The 26,071-nt window shown below is 45.8% G+C and overlaps 1 protein-coding gene across 1 annotated transcript in view; it reads right to left on the reverse strand.

The window, feature by feature from the left end:
- Nucleotides 1-14,842: 14,842 nt before the first annotated feature.
- NPFFR1 (neuropeptide FF receptor 1) overlaps nt 14,843-26,071 on the reverse strand; it is a 31,264-nt gene continuing 20,035 nt past the window's right edge. Inside the window, exons 3-4 of the mRNA XM_032256233.1 lie at nt 21,256-21,355; nt 14,843-17,564 (exon numbers count right to left, since the gene is read on the reverse strand). Coding sequence (XP_032112124.1) covers nt 16,697-17,564; nt 21,256-21,355 — 968 coding nt within the window. The 3' untranslated portion in view covers nt 14,843-16,696. The remainder of the gene's footprint in view (nt 17,565-21,255; nt 21,356-26,071) is intronic.

Below are 26,071 nucleotides of genomic sequence, written 5' to 3' on the forward strand. Positions count from 1 at the left end.
AGGTGTGAACCTCCGTCTCAACCAAAAAAAAAAAAAAAAGGAAAAAGAAAAAGATAATAATAGTAACTATTTCATGAATTGTTGGGATGATTACCCAGGTTAATACACGTCAAGGGCTTGGATCTGAGCCTGGCTCTTTGTAAACACTCTGGAAGTTGTTACTGTCACCCTTCCCAGTGGGGTAGGATTTACGATCCCCTCTCCCCCACCTTTCTTAACCCACCTGAGTCCCCAGGGGCTTCAGATGGAAGCACTGGGAAGGGCCAGGCGTGAGCTAGAGTCCCGTAAGGGATTGTTTTCAGGGATAGGCTCCTCTGAGCTTGTTTTCCTGTTTATGTGCCATCATGTCAGGCCAGACCCTAAAAACTAAAGTCTGATTGAGGCAGTGGTCAAATATTTGCATCATTTACCTTCCCAGGCATACATGTTTTAAAAAAAAGTATATCCAAAAAAAAAAAAAAAACCAAAAAAGTATATCCAAAATCCTCAATATAAATTAGGAAATTATTATTCACATTTCAAAGAATGCCTAGTTTTATGTTTTTAAAAAATTGATGGACAGGATTTTTTAAAATAACTGTTTTTTATCACTTCTTGGCCTTTTGGCTAAGTTCAAGTGTAAAAATAACTGTTTTTCCAGACCATTAAAGATAATGTGCCTTAATGACATTTTGAATTAAACTTTTTTCAAAATAATGTCTATTGTAAAAAATGAATATTAAAGGAAAATGTAGTAAGATCTCCAGTTAGTTATGGTGTCCCTCCCTTTGTCTTCATCCAACTCCCAAACCCCACTGATACCCATTCGTTTTCAGAAGGCTGTGATTCACTGATTTTTTGAACATTACACCACACTGTTTTACTGCAGCTAGAACAGAAGGGCAGGAAAAAAAAAATTAGTAAAGCAATAGTTTGTCAATAATTAGTGTCAACGCCAGGCGCAGTGACTTAGGCCTTTAATCCCAGCACTTTGGGAGGTCGAGGCGGGTGTTCGAGACCACCCTAGTAAACACAGTGAAACACCATCCCTACTAAAAATACAAATTAGCTAGGTGTGGTGGCATGTGCCTATAATCCCAGCTACTCAGGAGGCTGAGGCAAGAGAATGCTCGAACCCAGGAGGTAAAGGTTGCAGTGAGCTGAGATCACACCAATGCATTCCAGCCTGGGTGAGAGAGCGAGACTCCGTTTCAAAAAAAAAAAGGTAGGCAAGTTCAGAGTATTTTAAGGGGATGCTCTTTTGATTAACTGCTCTATCACTTTTCTGCTTTTGAGCAGATGGAACCAATTTTCTTGGAAAAATCCAGACTCTCATCTGTGACTGACTTATCAAGATAGCAATAATGCAATAATAATGTTCTGCACACACTTTCCCTTTGCCTCCTGCCACCTCAGAGCAAGATAATTAAGTCTTATTGACTTTTGGACTTGCACACTGGCCCTTGTTTCATCGAATGTATTCAGAGAGCCTGTCAGTACCAGCTTGTAAAAGACCCAGCCCTGGTGCATTGTAACTTTCCCTTGCAGGCAAGTATAGTGAGCCCAAAAGGACATTGGTCAACTTATGTCTCCCTAGGGCCTAGCACAGTACACAGCCTTGAGTAGATGTTTAGTGAATCTTTGCTGGACAAATGGGTGGAAGAATTAATGAAGAGGTGGAAAATACATTCTTAAGTATATTAGTTTGACAAAAGAGTCCGAATCTTCTCAAATATTGTCTTTCTCACTCGGTGACCAAATCTAGTGGCACTTTTTAGTCCATATCCTGTCCCCTTTGTGGGTTACCCTGTTGGGTGACCCTGTTGGGTGCCTCTAATTTCCTTCTTTGGTTTTTGACTACATTCTCTTTTTTTTTTTTTTTTTTTTTGAGACAGTCTTGCTCTGTCACCTAGGCTGGAGTGCAGTGATGTGATCTCAGCTCACTGCAACCTCCACCTTCCAGGTTCAACTGATTCTTGTACCTCAGCCTCTTGAGTAACTGGAATCACAGGCATGCACTACCATTCCCAGCTAATTTTTGTATTTTTAGTAGAAACGGAGTTTCACCATGTTGGCCAGGCTGGTCCCAAACTCCTGGCCTCAAATGATTTGTCCACCTCAGCCTCCCAAAGTGTTGGGATTACCGGCATGAGCCACCGCACCTGGCCCCAAGAAGGGGTTTTAATGGGAAAATAACATGACCAGAATTGCATCAAGAAAAGGTACTATTAGCAGCTTGGAACTTGGATCGAGGTTTAGTAAGACTACAGGCAGGGAGACCAATGCAGTCCACTGCAGGGTCCCAGTTGAAAGATGATGGTGGCATCCTGAACTTGGGTGGCAAAAGAGAAGGCTGATTACAGAGCTGTGTTTGAGGTAGAATCAATGGAATTATTGGTTGAATAGAGTGGAAGATGAGAGAGGTGGAGATTCGAGGATGAGTCCCAGGTTTCTGGCTACAACAACTGGTTGAGTTGAATGGTGTGTCATTTATTGAGAGAGTCTAGGTGAAACGGAGGGTATTACACCAAACACTGCTAGTTCCCTGCCCAATGGCTGTATTACCCTCTCTTTTCTAAGAGAATCCCGATTTTGTTCAAGAAACTGGGTGCCGTGGCTCACGCCTGTAATCCCAGCACTTTGGGAGGCCAAGGAGGACAGATCACCTGAGGTCAGGAGTCCAAGACCAATCTAGCCAACATGGTAAAACCCCATCTCTACTACGAATACAAAAATTAGCTGGGTGTGTTGGCACATGTTTGTAATCCCAGCTACTCAGGAGGCTGAGGCAGGGGAATCGTTTGAACCCAGGAGGCAGAGGTTGCAGTGAGCCAAGATCATGCTATTGCACTGGAGCCTGGGCAACAAGAGCAAAAACTGTTTCAAAATAAAATAAAATAATAAATATATAAATAAAGTAAAATAAAAAGAGGTTACTCTTCTGTGCACACCTTTGCTTCAGGACAGCCAGCCCTTCCTTCATCTTCAAGGAGTGAGTTTTACATGAGCAAAGACAATGATGACTGCCAGTGATTTTTTTCAGTCCAAAGGGATGAAGGGAAGCCTGCTAGAGGGTTTCTGGAACATTTTTACTTTATCTTAAAAAGAGTACCATTCTGGATGCTTATTTAAAGTCACAGAGATTTGGGGGTTGTTCATTATAGCACCATAATCTAGCAAAAGCTGATTAATACAAATGGCTAACAGTGGCAGTTTTCTTATGAGATCTCCACCATAAGGAGAGTTTGCCTGGGAACCAAGCTGCCATGCAGAGACCAGCAAAACAGAAAGATAGAAATAACTTATGTTCCCTTTTTTTTTTTTTTAGATGGAGTCTTGCTCTGTCACCAGGCTGGAGTGCAGTGGCATGATCTCAGCTCACTACAACCTCCACCTCCTGGGCTCAGGTGATTCTCCTGCCTCAGCCTCCTGAGTAACTGGGACCACAGGTGCACACCACCATGCCCAGCTAATTTTTTTGGATTTTTTAGTAGAGACGGGGGTTTCATCATGTTGACCGGGATGGTCTCGATCTCTTGACCTTGTGATCCACCCACCTCGGCCTCCCAAAGTGCTGGGATTGCAGGCATGAGCCACCGCATCCAGCCAACTTACATTCTTAAGATATTTTTGAGCTACTGACTTAACTAGCCCTGGAACTACTTTTCCTGTGAACTTCTTGTCTCATTAGATAATAAATTCCTTATAGTTTAAACCTGTTAAATGGAAGGTTTCTGTGACTTGAAACCAAAAATATCTTGGCTAAGATAGACTGGAAGCTTGAAAAAGTTACGTGGATGTATCTTGAAGACATGAACCTTCGCCATGTTGGCCTGGCCTCAAGTGATCCACCTACCTCGGCCTCCCAAAGTGCTGGGATTCTAGGCATGAGCCACTGAGCCTGGCCATGACTACATTCTCTTCTCATGTTCTTCCTACTTCTTTGCTACTCATTTCTCATTCTCCCTCTCAGCCTTCTTCATTTCATCATCTTTTTTTTTTTCTCGCCACTATACTAATGAGGACATTTCATCATGGTAATCATCATTGTCTTTCTTATTTCTCATGTTCTGTCTCTCTAGAGAGATACTCTCTGTCTAGGTTATCTCATGTATGTCTTTGTAGGTGTCTATGTAGGTGTCAGCTACCACCTACAGGTCCTATAAGATGAAAACTTTCAAATCTATATTGAAATCTATTATTATGTTCAGTAAAATAAGCCAAACAAGAAAAGGGCCAGTAGTGTGTGCTTCCACTTACATGAGGTACCTAGAATAGTGGAATTCATAGAGAGAAAGAAGAGTGCTGGTTGTTAGGGCCTAGAAGGAAAGAGGGAAAAGGAGTTATTGTTTAATGGATGTGGAGTTTCAGTTTGGGAAGATGAAAAAATTCTGGAGGCAGGATGCAGTGGCTCACGCCTATAATCCCAGCACTTTGGGAGGCCGAGGCAGTTGGATCACTTAAGGTTAGGAGTTTAAGACCAGCCTGGCCAACATGGCAAAACCCTATCTCTACTAAAAATACAAAAAATTAGCCAGGCCTAGTGGTATGTACCTGTAGTCCCAGCTACTCAGGAAGCTGAGGCAGGAAAATCACTTTAACCCAGGAGGCAGACGTTGCAGTGAGCTAAGATCGCGCCACTGAACTCCAGACTAGGTGACAGAGCGAGACTCTGTCTCAAAAAAAAAAGAAAGATGAAAAAAGTTCTGGAGATGGATGGTGGTGATGGTTCACAGTATGAGTGTTCATCATGCCACTAAGCTGTACATTTAAAAATGGTTAAGATGGCAAAAAAAAATTATAAAAGCAGATAACATGTTTTTTTCCAAACAAACAAAGTTTGAGACATCTGAGATTAAGTTACTCCAAAATTTGTACATAGGGTGGTGTATCAGCTAATGTCAACCAGAGAAACAAAAACTACTCAAAGTGTTAAAGATAGGAACTTCAAGGCAGGGAATTGGTCACTGGGTAACAGAAGAGTTGAGCAACCAAATGGAGATTGGTGACAGCAGAAAGCCACTATCATCTCTAGGCTGGAGAGATGGGATGAAGAGGCAGAGTCACCCAAAGGGAGGTGTGCAGGGGCTGTGGGTGGAGCTGGCAGCACAGTGGGCCTGTCCATCTGTACAGAGTTGCTGCTGGAGATGCTGCCCGGGGCAGAAAGGGAAGGGAGACCTGCCCCTTCCCTTCCTCAACTACTCCTCTGATCTCCTGCCTGTGTCTCCACTGGCTAGGCCCCAATGGAAGCCAGCTGTGTTAGTCACCTTTTACCTGTTTATGCTGCTGTAACAAACAATATTAAAAAATCCCATTTGTTTATAAGAATGAACACATATTTCTTGTTCAGTTTACACGGTGGTGGCAATGGGCCAGTTGTGGTTCTGCCCCAGCTGTCTTCCTATTTTCAGCTCAGGCTGAAGTAGTCTCCTCCATCTTGGTCTTGCTGCAGAGGGAAAAAGAAATGGCAAACCACACAATGGCTCACCAGCTTTTGCTCAGAAATGGTATATGTCACTTTCACTCATTCTGTCCACAAAGTCCTATGACTTTGGGCATGGACATACAAATACTCCTCCTCTGGGGGAAATGCAAATGCGTAACCATGCTTAGGACTATATAATCCTCCCACCAGGAGAGAAGCAATTAACTGGGAACAGGAATGCCCTCTATTACAGTCCACCTTCTTTGTTACAGAAATGTTCATTTCTCCCTGTTAGCAGGAAAAACATATTCACTCTCCCTAATGATGCCCAAGAGTCTCAAACAATCATGGTATCAAGTTTAGTATCTCGTGATAATTTCCACATTATGTCCAGATACTGCTCCTCTTCATCCAGAGATGTATGAAGTTAAAAACAAGCAAATGTTGCCTATCACCCCCACATCTATATCTTTTTTTGTTGTTTTTGAGATAGGATCTCACTCTGTCACCTAGACTGGAGCACAATGGCACAATCTCAGCTTATTGCAGCCTCAACCTTCCAAGCTCATGTGATCCTCCCACCTCACCCTCTCAAGTAGCTGGGACCACAGGTACATGCCACCACACTCAGTTAATCTTTTATATTTTATAGAGACGGGATCTCCCTACCTCACATCTAATAGCTGATATGCAATGGTCAAACAAAGATAGAATAAGCACTGAAATTAACACTCCCATTCATGAACAGAAAGAACATCACTGGTTCTTAGAATTCCAAATCTTTCTGGGTCTAGGAAATGTTTTTTCATTTGGTCCCAGTTCAGCTACCCGGAAGTAGCCCCCTCTTATCATTCTTCAGGGCTCCTGACTTTACCCTCTGCATTACCCTTCTTGGCCACATCTATTATAGAAAATATCAACTCCATGAGGATTGAGTGCTTTCTCAGCCCCCTTCCTGCCCACAGAAACTTCAGAGCCCAAAGGTTTCTCCCCAACAGTCATAGTCCCCTGGTGTGTCTTTGGCTTCACAACGCTCTTGAAAGCTTGGATAGTGCTTTGCCTGTCTGATTCTAGTCAGCACCGTGTGTCAGTCACCACACATATACTTCTTTGCCTTCTGGGCATAATTATGAAGATAACTTGATCTTATCAGGCCTCCATGGGAGAACCATGCCTTTGGTCTGTTTTCCCTGAGCCATTTTATCCAACAAAGGACTTACTAGGAGGTGTTACGCAGGCCCTTGGTCTGACCCAAGGCTAAGTTTTAAGCTGAGATTTAATTAGCTTCGTAAATCAAAGCATTTCTCAATCTCTACCTTTACTGGTTGGAGATGAACAACAGTTGCATCTGTCAACCCTGGAACTTCTGGATTCTCTCTTTCCTTTCATCCCTGCTTAAACACCCAGTTCTTTCCTGAGTTCATCTATTTATTGTAAAATCCTGTCAAGCACAGCTAAAAGCAACCAAGTCACACTTGTAATAATCTGTTTCCCACATCTCTGCCTAAAATCACAAGCCATTTGGTATATTGTCTGTCTTCTAGGTGATCAAAGGCTACATTTTCCTTGCTGCCTACCACTGGGCCCCAAAGCCAACAAAACACGTTTTAGGACAGCATTCTGTTCTTGGCACCAATTGCTCTATTAGACAGTTTTCTAGATAATATCGTGGTAACAAACAACCCCTTCCCCCAGTTCAAAAGTGAATTTACCGTCTCTCCCTTGAGTCTTCTATCTCAGTTCATGATGCAGTATCTGCCCAGTCAGCCAGCCTGGAAGTTCCTCTGGGTTCTTCCTGGTTGACCTCTGCAGCAGCCACTGGTGGCGCCCATCCAAAACCTGTTCATTCTCCCTTTCTCCTTTCTAACAGGATTTTGCTCAGAGATGTGTATCCATCTACCCCTAACTCAGTGCCATCCCCAGCCCCGTGGGAGGATCCTGATCAGTCTAAGTTCCTCACAGTTGTTTCATCCCTCATGCCTGTGACTGGGTTGGCCATGGGTATGTGACACAGTTCTGACCGTAGCAATGTAAGGGGAGTTGTGAAAGAGGCTTCTGGGAAAGGCTTTCTTGCTTCTGTAAGAGGTACATAGGAAGAGACCCGCTCTTCTTCCATTTGACATTGTCACAGAAATTTGCCAACCACTGCCTTACAAGCTGGAGGAGATGTAGACTTAGGTAGTATTGATACATCGATGATGAAGATGCATAGTGGGAAAACCTTGACTCTTGATGGTGTCACTAAACTGCTGAATTAACAACCCTGGAGCTTCCCTGCCTCAGGTCTTGTCATGTGAGATCATAAATTGACTTTGTTGTGTAGTTGTGTTTAAACCAGTTTGATTCAGGGTATTCTGTTTCTTGCAGCTGAAAAACATTCTAATGGAACCAACTTCTCAATAGCCTTTCACCCTCTCCCCAGACTAATTAAATTGAAGTTTGACTCTAGGTCTAGGGTGGACACTGATTTGTCCAAATTATTGTAATCTCATCCTCATTAACTGTTCAGGAACCCCATCCTAGAACATGGGATTCAGAATGTGGCATTCCCCTGGCCTTAGGGATGGGTTCAGAAATAGGTACCTGACCTAATAATTTAAGACATTGAGAGTTTGCCACTGCTTGCTCTTAGAGAAACTCATGATGATAGAGATTCCTGTTCCCTCCCCTCTTCTCTGAGTCGGTGTAAACAAGGAAACAAGAAGCTTGGATTGCTAGTGGCCACATTCTACACCATGAGGGAAGCCAGACCGAGAATGAAGGTAACATGGTAGATGGCAGAGCAGAGGAGTGGAGATGACCTGGGTCCCTGAAGACGTTGTTGAGCCCCTGGACCAACCAATCCTCTGCACTTAGCTGTTATGTCAGCCATTATATTCTTTTTAGTTTAAGCCAGTTTGAGTCAAGTTTCTCTTACTGGCAACTAAAAGCATCATAGATGATGACCCATCCTCCCACATCCTTCCAGACCAGGTAACATTGAACTGATCTCCCAAACGTCTCTTGAACTTGTTTTTTCTTCTCTATCCCTATTGCCTTAGCCAATCCCAGATTTCTCACCTGAATTCCTGCACATACCTCCTGCCTTACTGGCCTCCAGCTCCCTTTCCCTTTAGTGTTCTCTACATGCTGCCAACATGAGCTCTAAAAGATGAAGTTCTCCAAGCATCACTTTCCTGCTTCAAACCCTCCTCTCTATGTGGTGGTCCCTAACTCAGTCTCTAAGACTTATTTCAAGCTTCTTATGGGAACCCTTTTCTGACACCTCTCTGGCTGTTCCCTGACTTTTTTGGCCAACAGTGGTACCTGATTGTAGGTTTTTCTCCTTGCTGTCTCTGCTCACTGAACTATCCTTTCTGTCTCTCCATTGGACATAGAGAGGACCAACATTCCCACACTCAGTAGACACTAAGTATGCTGAGTTTGTGTTAACATACTAGAATTAAGTTTCACCTAAACTGTCACAAATATGTATAAATGTGGAGTTAACAAAACAGGTAATTTGGTGTAGTGTTAAGAACACTGGATTGCAATCCACAAAGCCTAAAATGTTGTTTTGCTGTCAACACTTAGGAGCTGTGGGAAATTCAATAATAATGCCGTCACCTCCATGCAACTTAATCACCCATCGCAAAATGGAAATACTGCAGTTATGTTAGTGGTAACATAGCTACTGTCTACCTTTTTTGAAAGGATCGCTATTTTGCCTGAAAATTCATTCACAGCCAGGAAGCAAAAGGGAAAAACTACTAATGCAATGGAAAGTAAAAAGTAAACAACTCTTTCATTATGAGTTTATTTTCCATAATTTATAGCATAGGTAACAGAATCATTTTGCAAAGACATGGACAAGAGAAGAATTAAAGAGTTGATTATGATCATTAGAGGTGGTTTCAGAGACAGCACTCTGGATAAACAAAATACGCTACACAAAATACTTCTCCCGGGGGGCAGTCAAAACACAGAAATGTAGATCGCTCAGTCACTGAAACAGATTGACTTGGCTCTTCTAACTTCCACATAGAAAGGAAGACAGAGAGGGTGGTGATGGGGGGAGAGTGATTACTCCTCAAACAGAGAGTGATTTAACACCACCACTGGCTATGTGACAGATAAACTAATTTGCCCAAATCACTAAGCTTGGGTTTTTCCACCCACATTAATTTGGTTGCTTGTGCATGACCACAGCATCATTTGTTGGTGACAGGATTCACAGGCCTGGGCATTGCAGCTAGCAGGAGAACACAAACAACTCAAGGCAGGACTCTACAGCCGGTTGGCAGCTTTTGCTCCTTCAGTGACCACAGGTCAGGGATGCCCGTGGCTGCTTTGAGGGCTTGATGTGGTATTGAGTCAAACTAAATTTAAACCTTTTACCTAAACTGCTGGTATTCCTTCTATCCCAAATCTTTGGAAGCCATTGAAAGTGTTGTAAATGTGTCTCATGGTCAAAACAGCAGCCTGGAGCCTGTGGCTGGCTGGTTTTATTTTTAGAATTATGGGAGACCTCCATAAAGCCTCTTTCTTTCACTTTGAACCTCAGTTTCCCAGATGTATGAAGGAAAGAGCACAGTAGCTTGCGGAATGGCAAAAACCTGGGCTTTGTGGTCAGATAGACTAAGGTTTGAGTCTCACCTTCAGGACCTCCTAGTTACATAACCTAGAGTAAGTTACTTTACTTCTTTGGACCTTGCTTTTCCAATCTATAGTATGGGAATAATAATAAACACCTGCTTAGTTCATTGCTTCATTCATGCAACAGACATTTATGAAGTGCCTCCTATGCACCAGGCAATATCCTAGCTGAATCCACAAAGGTAAGTGAACATAGTTACTGTCTTCATGGAGCTTGTGGTCCATTGTGAGAAATAAATAACAGAAAGTATGTAGTACTATCTATGCCTGGATTTTTTTTTTTTTTTTTGAGGTGGAGTCTCACTCTGTCGCCCAGGCTAGGGTGCAGTGGCGCTATCTTCTCACTGCAACCTCTGCCTCCCAGGTTCAAGCAATTTTCCTGCCTCAGCCTCCCAAGTAGCTGGGGTTACAGGTGCTTGCCACTGTGTCGGCTAATTTTTGTATTTTTAGTACAGATGAGGTTTCACCATGTTGGCCAGGCTGGTCTTCAAGTCCTGACTTCAAGTGATCCATCTTGGCCTCCCAAAGTGCTGGGATTACAGGCGTAAGCCCCCCATGCCTGGTCTATGCCTGGCTTTTAATAGACACTGAATACATTTTTTGGGTTAACCAGACATGTAATTACTGAAATTCAATAGTATTTTAATATCTACTAATTCCTTTTTCAGTTATCCCACTCCTACCTCCGGATCTTTGCACATGATGCTCTCTCTGTCTGGGTTTGTTTTTTGCCCAGCTATTCACATGGCTCCCACTCTCACTTCATATGTGCAGTCAAACATCACCTCCTCACAGTGGCCATTCCTAGCCTTCTATTCAAATAGCCCTCCTTCTTCTATCACATTAGACCCATTCTTAATGAATTTTTAAATCATTGGCTGGGCATGGTGGCTCACACCTGTAATCCCAGCACTTTGGGTGTCCGAGGCGGGCAGATCACCTGAGGTCAGGAGTTCGAGACTAGCCTGGCCAACATGGTGAAACCCTGTCTCTACTAAAAATACAAAAGCTAGTTGAGCATCGTGGCGGGCGCCTGTAATCCCAGCTACTCAGGAGACTGAGGCAGGAGAATCGTTTGAACTTGGGAGGCAGAGGTTGCAGTGAGCTGAGATCACATCATTGCACTCTAGCCTGGGCGACAAAAGGGAGACTCCATCTCAAAAAAAAAAATCATCTGTTCACAAAAAACATACCTCTTAGATTTAGGGCAAATTTTTGTGCTAAAGTCTCTAAAATAAAATCATGTTTTTATCATTATTATTATTTTTTTTTTGAGATGGAGTCTCACTCTGTCACCGAGGCTGGAGTACAGCAGTGCCATCTTGGCTCACTATAACCTCCACCTCCCGGGTTCAAGTGATTTTCCTGCCTCAGCCTCCCAAGTAGCTGGGATTACAAGTGTGTGCCACCACACCCGGCTAATTTTTGTATGTTTGGTAAAGATGGGGTTTCGGTTTCACCATGTTGGCCAAGCTGGTCTCGAGCTCCTGACCTCAGGTGATCCTCCCGCCTCAGCCTCCCAAAGTGCTGGGATTACAGGCACAAGCCACTGTGCTCAGCCAAAATCATGCTTTTAAAAGAGATTTGAAGATACTTTACAATAAAAGATATAAGAATGGCCAATAAGCACACCAAAAGGTGCCCAGCATCACTAGTCATCAGGGAAAATTTCCTTTTTTTTTTGAGACAGAGTCTTGCTCTGTCACCCAGGCTGGAGTGCAGTGACCCAATTCGTTTCACCACAACCTCCACCTCCCAGGTTAAGTGATTCTCATGTCTCAGCCTCCCAAGTAGCTGGGACTACAGGTGTGCACCATCACACCTGGCTAATTTTTATATTTTTAGTAGAGATAGGGTTTCACCATGTTGGCCAGGCTGGTCTCAAACTCCTGATCTCAGGTGATCCACCAGCCTGGGCCTCCCAAAGTGCTGGGATACAGGCATGAGCCACTGTGTCCAGATGGCCCAGAAATATTCAAAAGGCTGATACTGCTAAGTGTTGGCAAGGACGTAGAATAACTGGAACATTCATACACTCATGGTGGGAGTGCAAAATGGTACAACGACTTTGGAAAACACTTTGGCAGTTTCTTACACAGTTAAATTATACACAGACCGTGCAACCCATCAATCTCGATCCTAGGTATCTACCTAAGAAAATGGAAAACATACATACACAGACATATAAGGACTTGTACATATAAGGAATGTTTATAGCATTCATAAGAGCCAAAAACTGTTGACAACCAAATGTCCATCAACTGATGAACGGATAGACAAAATGTGATCTATTCATGCAGTGGAACAGAACTCAGCAATCAAAAGGCAAAACTACTGATACATGCTACAGCATGAAGGAATCTTGCAGACATCACTTTAAGTGAAAGAAACCAGACTCAGCTGCAAACTGTCTGATTCCATCTATACGACATTCTGAAATTGGATCACTGTTTTCTGGAATCAGGAGCTTGCAGGGAATAATTGACTATAAATTAGCACAAGGAAACATTTTAGGATGATGGAAATATCTTCAGTGTGGTGGTGACATAACTGTATACAATTGTAAAAACTCATCAAGCAGTACACTGAAGATGGGCGAATTTTTTCTTATGTAAGTTAGGCCTCAATAAAGCTGTTCCAAGAATGTTAAATATATTGAGAGATATATGCACAGAAAAGGACTCTATGCTTATCTCTTGTGGTAGGATTTGGGTGCTTTTCGTTTTCTTGTCTTTGCTTATTGAAATCTTGTAAAATTTCCACAATGATTATGTAGGGCTTTTGTAGAGAGAGAGAACAACAATAATAAAATGCCATGATCGTAAATAATTGGGTTATTCAACAAGGAATGCATTGTTCATTCAACATTGTTTGTTGTAATGAAGCCCATTTAGGCTGCCTCCTTCTCATCTATCTTTCATCAGTGGCACTTCTGAGGGGTGAGCTGAGGAAAAGGAGGCAAAAAGGTGCAGAGCTTAATAGCAATGCTTTGTCCATCCAGGACTGGGCTTGGCTCTCACCTTGCTTTCTGGATGAATACACAGTAGACTAATGATAGGGGGCTCTCATCTTCCTTTGCCAGCTTCGCCCTCCATTCCAATGCAAATCAACTCATGCGTCCTCCAGGCCCCAAGAGAGACTCCTCAGCACAGGGCCGGGCAGACTGTGGTTTGTTGGGTCCAGGCCGGGCATCCGCCTCCAGCTCACATTGGTCTGTTGGGTGCTGCGTTGTCTTGGTGAAGTCAAGAGGCCATTCATCAGTGGAGACCCACGATGAGGGTGACCACTCATGCTGCACATGGCAGGACAGGACACAAAGTCCCTCCAGGAGGCCCTCTGGGTCGGGACGTTCAGTGTCAACAGCCCTCTGGCCCTTTTCCCCCATCACACATCCCATTCATCTCCGAACTTTCCGCTTATGAAAGGGCAGTCACCTTAGGAGACCCAGCCAACCTGGAGGTGGAGGATGGCGCGTCAGGAATGGTCCACACCGCTTCCCTTGGGTGCCTTGGCTGCACAAAGTCCCGACAGAGTCCAGGTGTCAGAACATAGGAATCCAGTGAGGATAACAAATCTATAATTATAAAATAGCTTCATAAAAATATCCCACGGAAGAAACATACAATTTTCTAGCCACTCTAGTCAAGAAGTAAAGCCCAGCAGAAGCCCAGAGCAAATAGGGTGGGCACGAGGGGAGTGAGACACATCACAGCTGTCCTGGAAGCCTCTGTTTTGTCACCCATAAATGGTAAGCTGGGAGAGACCCTGATTCCCAACCTAGGGTCTCTGTCCTCAGGGTTCACACAGGCACTGTTGTCAGGAACTCTTTCCAGCATCTAAAAACTCCATACATTATTCACAGTATCCAAAAGGTAGAAACAACCTAGGTGCCCACTGATGGATGAATGGATAAACAAAATGGGGACTATCTAGACAATGGGCAATGATTCAGCTTTTAAAATGAAAGAAATCTCTGACACATGCCGCAACATGGATGAACCTTGAAGACATGATGCTAAGTGAAAGAAGCCAGTCAAAAAGGATAATATTGTATGATTCCTCCTGAGTGGCCAAATTCACAGACAGAATTTTTACTAGGGGCTGGGAGGAGAAGGGATGGGGTGATATTGTGTATGGGTACAGAGTTGCAGTTTGGGATGACAAAAAGGTTCTGAAAATAGACAGTGGTAATGGTTACACAACACTGTGAATATATTTAATTCCAGACGTGTACACTTAAAAATGGGCAAAATGGTAAATTTTACATTGTGTATATTTTACCACATCCACAAAGAAACAAACTCCCCACATACCCACAGCATCTCTCTTCATTAAAGTGTGACGTCACACCCATTATCATTCATATCCAAATGGGCAGATATAGCCTCTGATTAATTTTTTAGAAGAAACAAAAGTAACAGCAAAATATGTGAATTGTGACCCACACAGGAGTTTTCTGGGCAATTATAACCTTTCAAAGCATGGCATTTTTCAGGGAAGACAAAGAGGATGTGATGGAAAGGTTGGCTTGAGTGAGTATCTTGGTATCCGCACCTGCCCCTAGCCTCAAATGCTGATTTTGTACTCGAAGGGGCTATGCTAATATGCCCCAGAGGAGATACCAGATGGCGTCTTCAGACAGTTTCCCCCCCAGCCATAGGGATAGGCATTTGGGGTTTGAAATGGCGCTTTCTCTGGCCTACTTTTAGAGCCTGGAGTCAGACTTCTTCAGAATAAATAGGTCAGAACCAGTCGGGAACTCTCTGGCCACATGTCACTGAAACAGTACCAGAAATGCATGGCACTAGCTAATACCACTGAGGGGCAGGATGGCACACCCTCTCTGAGCCTCTCATCCATCATCCCCAGAACTAGAACAGGGTCATGATGGCTCTTGGCAGCCTGCTCAGCACGAGGGTAAGAACAGCTCAGAGATTACAAGAGTAAATACAATAGCTTTCCTTTCCAGACCAAGAGCTTGGGCACCAGGAGTGGGCATTCTGGTTGACTGTTAGGCAAAAAATCTTTGGGGAAATTTTCAGTTCTCTCATCATGTCTACGTTCCTTGAAAGGCAGCATGCAGGGTGGGAAGAACAATCAGAAGACAAATTTTCATCTAAATCCTACCCCTCTGTGGCCCTGGGAACTTGGACTCTTTGAGCTTCAGTCACTTTGTGAAATGACAATAATATTCAATCTCCTTAGTATGGATTAAATGAGACAGTGTCTGGGTACATACTTGAAGAATGTATTGTACAACTGCTTAGGAATTTTCTTCTGCCCCTATACTTGGAACTCAGAGTGGAGCAAACAGTAAACAGTCATCGTGTGTCAGTGAAGGGAACAGAACCTCAGAGCCCTGACCCCCTGGAAATGTTTCTTTTTCATTTACTAAATTTCTAGCAACACTGTGCTTTCTATAGAGGTTGGGGGAAATATTCAGTTAACTGCCATGTGACGGGGCCTGTGAAAGGACACCCTCAGGCAATCCCACGTCCTCCTGTCTCCTGGAGAGAAGCCACATTTCTTCAAGTTGATGCGGGGGTGCTGGGAGAAAGCCAGAGTAAACGGGGCTCTCCGGGTAACCCTTTAGGGCACACAAGTCGTTTGTGTGGGGGAGGAGTTTAGTGTGTGTCCTTCAGGAGTCCCCAGAGGGCACTCTGGCTGCAGCTTCAGTTGACCAACTTCTTCCCAGGAAGCCGGGAGGAGAGAGACCTTGGGCAAGGCTTTGTACTTTCAGTCCCAGTGAGTAGATGTGTTTCCCAATGCGGAAAATGCATACTATGAGTCCCCATCCTCCTTGTTTTTGAGTAAGTACACTGACACCTCCCCTGGTCCTGCAGCTGCCTGTAGCATTGTAAGTTCTTGCCTGGGTCTGGATGATGGAAGCAGGAGTCCCTCCGCTGTTCTCTAGACTCAGAGGGCAAGACCTAGAGTGCCCTGCAACTGAGGCAGTCTTCCCGAGGCTCGTTCTGAAGCTGTTCAGCTCTGAGGACAATGGCCTCTTGGAACTTCTTGGAACAAACAAGACAAACCAACACATTAGAGCCGACAGGAAGGGCACATCATGTTCTTCCAGAAAAGGATGAAAGGGAGTGGCTTCAGTAACAGAACATGAGGGACTCCCACACGTGGACACAAAGCATCAAGGGATAGGCCGGCTTTGCTTTTCACGTCTTCCTAGCTGCCGAATTAGGACTTACTGAGTTCACGGTGTTCTACCTCACCCGGCCCTTTTGGAGCCAGCTGGAGACGGTAAAAACCACACAGCCGCTGGAATCACATAGGCAGGCATGCCATTTCCACCTGAGAACTTTGGACGAGTCACGTCTCCCCTCCAGGCCTCAGTTTTTGCATCTGCAGGAGGAGAAGAAAACCTATCTCCAAAGCGTTGTGACAATTGAATGAGATGAAGTTTGTCAAGCCCACCACACAGACAGGTTTTGGGGCAAATTGGCTCCTTCCTGTCCTCCGCATTTCCCTGTGCTGAGGGTGAACGCAGCAGGGAAGACATCACCAGCAGCTGCCCACCGCTGCCTGGCTCTGGAGAGGGCGGCACCATGCATCCCCTCCTAACCACGCCCTGCCAATGTCGCATGCGTGTATCTCGCGTCCAGTTGGGGCCCCCAGGCAGGGGCCCGCCCTCCCTGGACCACCTCAGATATCCCAGGCTGGAATGGTGACGGGCAGGTGGGAGCAGCCGGGCCCTTCCCCCGGCAAGCCGCGGTGGGTCACCCGCGCATTCCGCAGCGGGAGGCGGCCGGGCCTGGGGGCCCCACTGCTCAGGCCCGACTCAGAGGGCTGCCCCGAGTCGCTGGGCCGCACCGTCACGAAGACCCGCCTGCTCAGAGGCGCGGGCCGCTCGGAGTAGGCCCCCTGGTGGCTCCCCCACGGGCGCGGGCAGAGGCGGGCGCGGAAGGCGGCCTGGAAGCCGCGGCGGAAGTTCTCGTTGAAGTAGCCGTAGATGATGGGGTTGGCGCTGCTGTTGAAGAAGGCCAGCCAGTGCGCGAAGGGGAAAGCGTAGACCGTGATCAGGTGCAGCTGCGGCGCGCTGAGCTGCCCGTAGTCGATGAGCAGCAGCAGCGACCAGAGCGGCAGCCAGGACAGCGTGAAGAAGAGCGCCACCATGACCAGCATGTGCACCACGCGCGCCCTGCGCCGCGCCGCGCGCGGGTCAGCCGCCTCCTCGTCCCCGCGGGCCGGGCCCGGGGCCTGGCAGATCTTGCGCGCGATGCGGGCGTACATGATCACGATGAGCGCCAGCGGTGCCAGGTAGATGTGCGAGAAGAGCACGGTGGTGTAGACCCTGCGCATGCCCTTCTCGGGCCAGGCCTCCCAGCACGAGTAGAGAGGGTAGGAGCGGTTACGGGCGTCCACCATGAAGTGGTGCTCCTCACGGGTGACGGTCAGCGTGACGGCCGAGGGACACATGATGAGCAGCGCCAGGGCCCAGATGATGGCGATGGTGACCAGCGCCTTCCGCAGGGTCAGCTTCTCGCGGAAAGGGTGCACGATGCAGCGGAACCTGCGGCCAGGGGAGAGAGACGTGGGGTCTGGCAGGGTCCTGCGAGGGAAGGGCGGGTGGCATGGGGGCATCTGACCTTCATCATCGCATCTAGAGCAGCGTCGAAGAACAGCTCAGACGCGAATTGGCTGAGTAGTCAAAGAACAAAGGCAGCTACAGGATTTATGAGAGAGGAAGAAACTGCAGATCGTGTGGGAACAATGAATCCTGGGTGCACTTTTCCACTTTTCTCTTTTTTTTTTTTTTCCCTGGGACAGAGTCTCCCTCTGTCATCCAGGCTGGAGGGCAGTGGCGCCATTTCTGCTCTGTGCAGCCTCCACCTCCGGGACTTGAGCAATCCTCCCACCTCAGCCTCCTGAGTAGCTGGAACCACAGGAATGTACTGTCACGCCTAGCTAATTTTTTAAAATTGTGTAGAGATGAGGTCTCACTATGTTGCCCAGTCTAGTCTCAAAGTCCTGGGCTCAAGTGATCCTCCAGCTTTGGCCTCCCAAAGTTCTGGGATTACAGGTGTGAGCCTCCGAGAGAGGTCATTTATGTACTTTTGGTGGTAAACTGATTGCAGTCAGGACGTGCAGTCTGTCCTTCAGAAGGATGATTAGGTGCGTCAAATAATACAGTTTATAGATTCTCCAGAAAACCTCAGGAGGGCAGATGTAGAGACTACATGTCAGGCTGTACCTATGACATCTTGGCTAAAGTCAGTATCAGTATCTCCACCATGCAAGGACAAGTCTGCATCATTAATTTCCTCATGAGGACAACTCAGCATCAGTTATCACACACTTTATTATGTTTTAAAGGTAAGGCCTTTAAGATAGTTATTACAATCTTTATTTACAGATAAGGAAACTGGGACTCAGGTGTTAAGCAATTGCCTCAAGGTCACACAGCAAGTTGCAAGGACCAGTTCTGAACCCAGATTTGTCTTGCTTCATATGCCACATAAACCAGTAGCTGGAAACCCTCTATGTATGTAAGACTGCCCTGAAGCATTTCAACAACAGAAACAAAACCCATGCCTATTCCTCCAGGCCAAGGATTCCATCCTAATTAGTCTAGAAAGGGGTTTTAGCATTGTTTATTTGTTGTTTTTGTGTTTAAAGCTCCTGGAGTCAGGTGCCATGGTTCATGCTTATAATCCCAGCACTTTGGGAAGCCAAGGTAGGAGGATCACTTCAACCCAGGAGCTGGAGACCAGCCTGGGAAACATGGTAGAACCCTATCTCAAAAAATTAACCAGGCAAGGGAATGCTTGCCTATACTCCCAGCTACACAGGAGGCTGAGGCAGGAGAATCACTTGAGCCCAGGAGGTTGAGACTGCAGTGAGCCACGATCACACCACTTCATTCCAGCCTAGGCAGCCGAGCAAGATCTTGTCTCAAAAAAATTTAAAAACGCTCCTGGGGGAAGTCTACTATGCAACTAGAGTTGAGAACTGCTGCTGTAGGTGGAGGTAGAAACCTCCCTTTGCAGTGTGGTTCCAAGACGACTGCTCCCTGCAAGCTCTTTGAGGGCAGGTGCCATGACTTTAATCTCAACATTCCCAAGTGTGGCTAGATAAATGCATGAATAACCAGAGGGCAAGTTACTCAAAATACTTTCTGAGGCTTAGTTTCCTCATCTTAAAATGAGGCCAATAGTATGACTTACTCTGTGTGGTACTTGTGAAGCTTGAGATGACACTCACCACACTTCTTGAGACATTTTGCATGCTTAATAGAATAAAGAGGGGCTCCTACTCCCCAGAATGGCTTCTGTCATCTACTGATGCCAGAAAATAGAAACCTGAAGAATGTCCAGTCAACCTTACTTGTTTAACGGAGGGGAAACCTTGCCCAGAGGGGTTCTTATGGTCACATGGCTGTTGAGAGTCAGAGCCTGCCCTGGAACATAGGCCTCGAGCTGACTCTCAATCAAGTGTCCTGCCCCATTCATTACACTGTGTCCTGCCCCTCTGCCAACCTGCACTTTTTTTGGCCTGAGAGCCTGACCTTTTACCTCTCCCACAGCCTGACTCAAGCCTTGTTGTCTCAACCTATGACTCTGACCTACTGGCTTCATACTTCACACACTCAAGAAAGTTCCAGAGAATAGTGGCTCATGCCTGTAATCCTAGCACTTTGGGAGGCTGAGGAGGGCAGATCACTTGAAGCCAGGAGTTCGAGACCAGCCTGGCATGGTGAAACGCCATCTCTACTAAAAATACAAAAATTAGTCATGGATAGTGGTGCGTGCCTGTAATCCCAGCTACCCTGGAGGCTGAGGCACAAGAATGGCTTGAACTCAGGAGGTGGAGGTTGCAGTGAGCCGAGATGGCCACGGCCCTCCAGCCTAAACAACACAGCAAGACTCTGTCTCCAAAAAAGAAAAAGAAAAGAAATCTCCAGAGAATAAATAATTCTTAAAGCATGTAGTACTGGCTATGAGTGCAATAGCAGTAAATGGGTGGAGGAGAATCTTGGGGTAATCCAGGAAGGCTTCATGGATGAGGTGGGACTTGAGGAATACTGCAAACACCACTGAGAGAAGTCGTACACTCTCATTTCATTCAACAATGATAACAAAACAAAGGTCAATGAAGAGAAGGGACTTGTGATCACCCAGCTAGTTAGTGGCCTTGTGGAGAGTAGAACCCACCTTATCACTTCAGCTGCCTACATCACCGGGTTACAAAAAACTGGGCTTGAGGTGGAGAGATGATGTGAACTCTAGATTGTACAAAGGGCAGGGCTAAGAAATGCCCATGCTGGGGAGAGAACAAGGAGGAGGGGATGGGTGTGCAGAAGAAATAAAATACTATTAGCAACTGACATTTGGAGTCTATGCCAGGAACTGTGCATAAGCTTTTATAAGCAGGAGCTTACTGAAGCCTCCCAACCATCCTGTAGGGTAGCTACCATTTACAGACGACACTACAGAGTCTCAGAGTAATTAGGGGACCCACCCAACAGGATACACCTAGGCAGGAATGAGCATACCTCCAGCTGATTGCCCACCCTTCCCCGGGATGAAGCACCCAGAAGGCGCCCTTCTACCACTAACAATGCTGTGGGGAGGAGAACTCACACAGTGCAATACGGAGGCCTCCTGGGTTCAGGGCTTTATTGATTGCAAAGCCTCCTTGTCCCTGGATCTGCTCCATACCTCTGGCCACATGACAGACTCATAGACTTAACCAGAGAATCTGATGGAATGTGAGGCCGAACGAGCAGAAGGGGTGGAGATGGGGATTGAGTATGGCCTGTGCTTCCGGGGACCAGCAAGGAGCCAGTGAGGGGAGAGTAAGATGCAGGGAGAGACCCTTTCTCCCCAGCCATACCGAGGCCCACCCATAAGCTGGCTCCCTTAGCCCTGGCTCTCCTGGCTCTGACAGGGGTGGCAAGATTCTCGACACTCAGGAAATGAGGACTGCTCTCAAGCTCCTCACAGGCCCCAGGAATCCCGACGAAAGCCAACTAAGGCTGCCTCCAGGCCTTCCAGAAGGAGGTGGTGGTGTCCTCATCTGGTCCCCCAAGTTTAGGAAAAGGGCAGCTGGGCCCACAGCCCTTCTCTTTATGGCTCAGGATTTAGCCCCGCTTACCACAGGGCAGCCCCAGCCTTCCAGCCAACCCAGCATTAGAGACAGTGGCTCCTCTTAATGCCAGGCCCTAGTTGGCCCAGGGATAATCCAGCCAGGAAACCTCTTACCTTTCCACAGCGATGGCCACCAGCGTGAAAACGGAAGCTGACACAGACATACCCTGTACCAAGCCGCTCATCTTGCATGTGGCATTGTCGAAGGGCCACCCTGCAATGACAGAGGCCCCCACAGAGTGAGAGAGGCTCACATCAAGAGCCAGAGACCACAAGCCCCCCAAGCCAGGTCCCCTCTGAGCCCTGTTTATATAGGGCATTGATTCTAGGACCCCCAAGTATTCCAAAATCCACACATAATCAAGTCCTGCCGTCAGCCTTGCAGAACCTGTGTATAGAAAAAGGCAGCCCTCTGTATATATGTGGTGATATGGTTTGGCTGTATACCCACCCAAATCTCATCTTGAATTGTAGTTCCCATAATCCCCATGAGTAACGGGAAGGACCCAGTGGGAGGTAATTGAATCATGGGGGTGGTTCCCCCATGCTATTTTTGTGATGGCAAGTTCTTGCGAGATCTAATGGTTTTATAAGGGGCTTCTCCCTTCGCTCGGTTCTCATTCTTCTCTCTCTTGCTGCCTTGTGAAGGACCTGCTTCCCCTTCCACCACGATTATGTTTCCTGAAGTCTTCCCATCCCTGCAGAACTGTGAGTCAATTAAACCTCTTTCCCCCCAGAATTACCCAGTCTCAGGTATGTCCTTATGGCAGCATGAGAATGGGCTAACATACACAGGTTTTGCATCCTGGGAATACTGTATTTTTAATTTGCATTTGGTTGGAAAAAAACCCTCATATAAATGGACCCATGCAGTTCAAACCCATGTTGTTCACAGGTCAACAGTATTAGTGAGATTTTCTTTGTGTTGACCAGTGATTTATCTCCATGAGCTTTAGACCATCCAGCCCTGCCTGGCTCTCTTTTCCCATAGCCCTGTCTCAGGATCTCGGCCAGTGGTTCTTGACATTGGCTGCTCACAAGAATCACCTGGAGAGCTTTGCAAAGAACAAATGCTCAGACCCACGCCGGGCCAATTACAATCAGAATCTCTAGTGGTAGGACCCAGACAACAGTTGTTTTGTTTTGTTTGAGATAGGATCTCGCTCTGTCACCCAGGCTGGAGTACAATGGTGTGATCATAGCTCACTGCAGCCTCAACTTCCTGGGCTCAAGCAATTCTACCACCTCAGCCTCCTGAGTAGCTGAAACCATAGGCATGTGCCACCACACTCAGCTTTTTATTTTTTGTAGAGATGGGATCTTGCTATGTTGTCCAGGCCAGTCTTGAACTCCTGGGCTGAAGCAATCCTCCTGCTTCAGCCTCCCAAAGTGATAGAATTGTAAGCATGAGCCACTGTGCCCAGCCCACATCAGTTTTTTTTGTTGTTGTTGTTTGTTTGTTTTGTTTTGTTTTGTTTAAGATGGGATTTTGCTATGTTGTCCAAGCTGGTCTCTAACTCCTGGGCTCAATGATCCTCTTGCCTCACCTTCCTAAGTAGCTGCGATTACAGGTGCACCCCACCACTCCTGGCTCTCCATCAGTATTTTAAAAATCAACCCAGAGGATTCAAATGGCAGCCATAGTTGAGAACCACTAGGACAAATCAATCAATACTCTCCCAGATAGGGAGAGGTATGAGCAGCTCCAGCCCCCACATCCTGGGCTTCTCCTTTGTCAGGAGACCTGGGCCCCACCGGCTCTCGTGACTGTAACCACATCACTGGTCACAGCTTTGTTCCTGAGGCTGTCTTGGTAGCAGCCTGGTGTCTCTGCCCCTCTAGACCCGGGGGCCCACCTTATTCTTGTCTTTCGTGCCTGAGACAGGAGTCTCCTCTGGAACCAATTATGTTGACTTTCTGCCTGCACGCTTGTAAGTACAAGCACTAGCTCATTCAATCCTCACAACAGCCCTGCTATTGTCATACCAGCTTTACAAATGAAAAAATTAGAGGGGAGATTAATGTACAGCCTCTTTGCCCCCAAATCAATATGGATTAGTGGTGTCAGTCAGGTCTAAGTGCTGGGGAGTTTCAGTGTCATGGGAAGTTAACATTGCTATAGAAAACAGAGTGGTTCTACTTGGAAAACTGCGAATGTGCCAACTCTCGGACCCAGCAGTTCTTCTCCTGAGTTCATTTCCTTGAAGACATTCCCGCAGGACGCATAAATGTGTCCACTGCCATGTTATTTGTAATGATGGAGTTGGAATGGTATGCCAGTAAATCAGCTCTTAAAAAACAAAAAATAAAAACCAACAAGAAAACAAAACAAATTTTAAGTTAAAACAAAAACCCTGGTTTGTTGCATTTGCCAGTTTCTGTGGTATAAGCCTCCCTACACGGCAAAGTTCAAACTACCAATACGTTATCACTTGAGAAGAAATGTCCACAACTGGCCCTCACCACTAGGGAGAGGCCATCCTGGTGCCCACCCCTGGAAGACTGGAGGTTAAATGTGGTGGACACACACCGCGGAGTACAAGGCAGCGGCTGGAAGACACAGGTCAGTTGTCTACAGGGCAACATGAATAGAAGGCTTAGCAAAAAAAAAAAAAAAAGAGGAAGAAATAGAATGAGATCTATGACACAAACCATTCATTTAAATTAACAATATAACCAGGAAAATTCTGATACAGGACAATCTTGGCATAGAAAAAACACAAAAGGGAAATAGCCCAAGCTGACATTAAAATATACTATCAGGGCCAAATGCAGTGTTTCACCCCTGTAATCTCAGCACTTTGGGAAGCTGAGGTGGGTAAATCGCTTGAGCTCAGGAGTTTGAGACCAGCCTGGCCAACATGGTGAAACCCCATTTCTACAGAAAAAATACAAAATATTAGCCAGGTGTGGTGGCACATGCCTGTAGTCCTAGCTACTCGGGAGGCTGAGAGGTGGGAGGATCCTTTGAGCCTGGGAAGTTGAGGCAGCAGTGAGCCATGATCACACCACCGCACTCAGCCAGGATAACAGAGTAAGACCCTGTCTCAAAAAAATAAAAATATATTCTAGCAGACCTCTATAATTAAAACAGTGTGCTGCTAGTGCATGAACAGATGAATAAATCAGTAGAATAGGATAGAAAGCCCAGCAATAGACCCAGGTACAGCAGAAACTTAGTGCATGATGAAGGTAGCATCTGAAACCATGGTGACAAAGATTGACTTTTTAATAAACAGTGCTTCATCATCTGGGTAGCCATTTGGAAAAAGATAAAATTAGATCCATATCTCACACCATACACAAGAATAAACTACAAGTGGAAAAGTAATCTATATGTAAAAACAGACATTGTACGAGTACTAGAAAAAAACAGGTGAGTTCTTTTTAACTTATGTGTAGGGAAAAGCTTTCTAATTATGTTTCAGAATCCAGAGGCCAATATAAAAAGAGATTGATAAGTGTGTCTACATAAAAACATTTTAGCTGAGTGTGCTGGCGGGCGCCTGTAATCCCAGCTACTCGGGAGGCTGAGGCAGGAGAATCACTTGAACCCCGTGAGGGAAATCGTGCCACTGCATCCCAGCCTGGGTGAGAGGGCAAGACTCCATTTCAAGGAAAAAAAAAAGACAATTATTAAAATTTTTAATTGCATAGCAAAAAATTCTGTAAACAAAGTCAAAGATAACCAACAAATTAAGAAGATATTTGTATTGTGATATATCACAGACAAAGACCTTTTACCCCAAATGTATGAAGAACTCATAAAAATTGAGGGACAAAGGACTGAAAACCTGATTGAAGTGTGGAAAGATATAAGCAACTTGAGAAGTTCAGGCTGGGCATGGTGGCTCATGCCTATGATCCCAGCACTTTGTGAGGCCAAGGCAGGAGGATTGCTTGAGTTCAGGAGTTTGAGACCAGCCTGGGCAATATAGTGAGACCCTGTCTCTACCAAAAATTTTTAAAAACATGTTCATATCTTATTCATAATTAGAAATATACAAATGGCCACAGCAAGGTTATGGAGAAATAGGCTCTATCAGACATTGCTTGTAGGAATGCAAACTGATACAGACTTTATGGAGGGGAATTAGGATACATAACAAACTACATAAGCATTTACCTTTTGATATGACAATCTCACTTTTGTTTTCTTCTTTTGAGACAGGGTCTCACTCTGTCACTTAGGCAGTGGCCATGATCACCTCCTGGATTCAGATGATCCTCCCACCTTAGTCTCCTCAGTGGCTGGGACTACAGGCGTGTGCCACTATGCCTGGCTAATTTTTGTATTATTTTTGTAGAGACAAGGTATGGCCATGTTGCCTAGGCTGATCTCAAACTCCTGGTCTCAAGTGATTCACCTGCCTTGGCCTCCCAAAGTGCTGGGATTACAGGCATGAGTCACTGCTCTCAGCAGCAATCTCACTCCTGTACTCTAGCCTAAATATACCTCCAACGATAAAAATACATATGTACAAGGTTACCCATTGTAGCATTGTTTGTAATTGCAAAATAATAGAAACAACCTAAATCCTCATGTGAAGAAATGGTTGAATAAACTATGATACATCCATTTGTAGAGTATTAAACAGCTGCAACAAAGACTGAGGAAGACCCCTAGGAACTGATATGAAATGACTTCCAGGATGTACTGCTAAGTGCAGAGAGCAAAGTATTAAGACTGTCTATAGGATATTACCCTTCATGTAAGAAAAAAGGGATTAAGGCCGGGCGCGGTGGCTCACGCCTGTAATCCCAGCACTTTGGGAGGCCAAGGCGGGTGGATCACGAGGTCAAGAGATCGAGACCATCCGGGTCAACATGGTGAAACCCCGTCTCTACTAAAAATTCAAAAATTCAGCTGGGCATGGTGGTGTGTGCCTGTAATCCCAGCTACTCAGGAGGCTGAGGCAGGAGAATTGCC

Source organism: Sapajus apella, unplaced genomic scaffold, assembly GCF_009761245.1.
Source record: "Sapajus apella isolate SASKATOON/1434 unplaced genomic scaffold, GSC_monkey_1.0 scaffold94, whole genome shotgun sequence".
NCBI classification, from domain to species: Eukaryota; Metazoa; Chordata; class Mammalia; order Primates; family Cebidae; genus Sapajus; species Sapajus apella.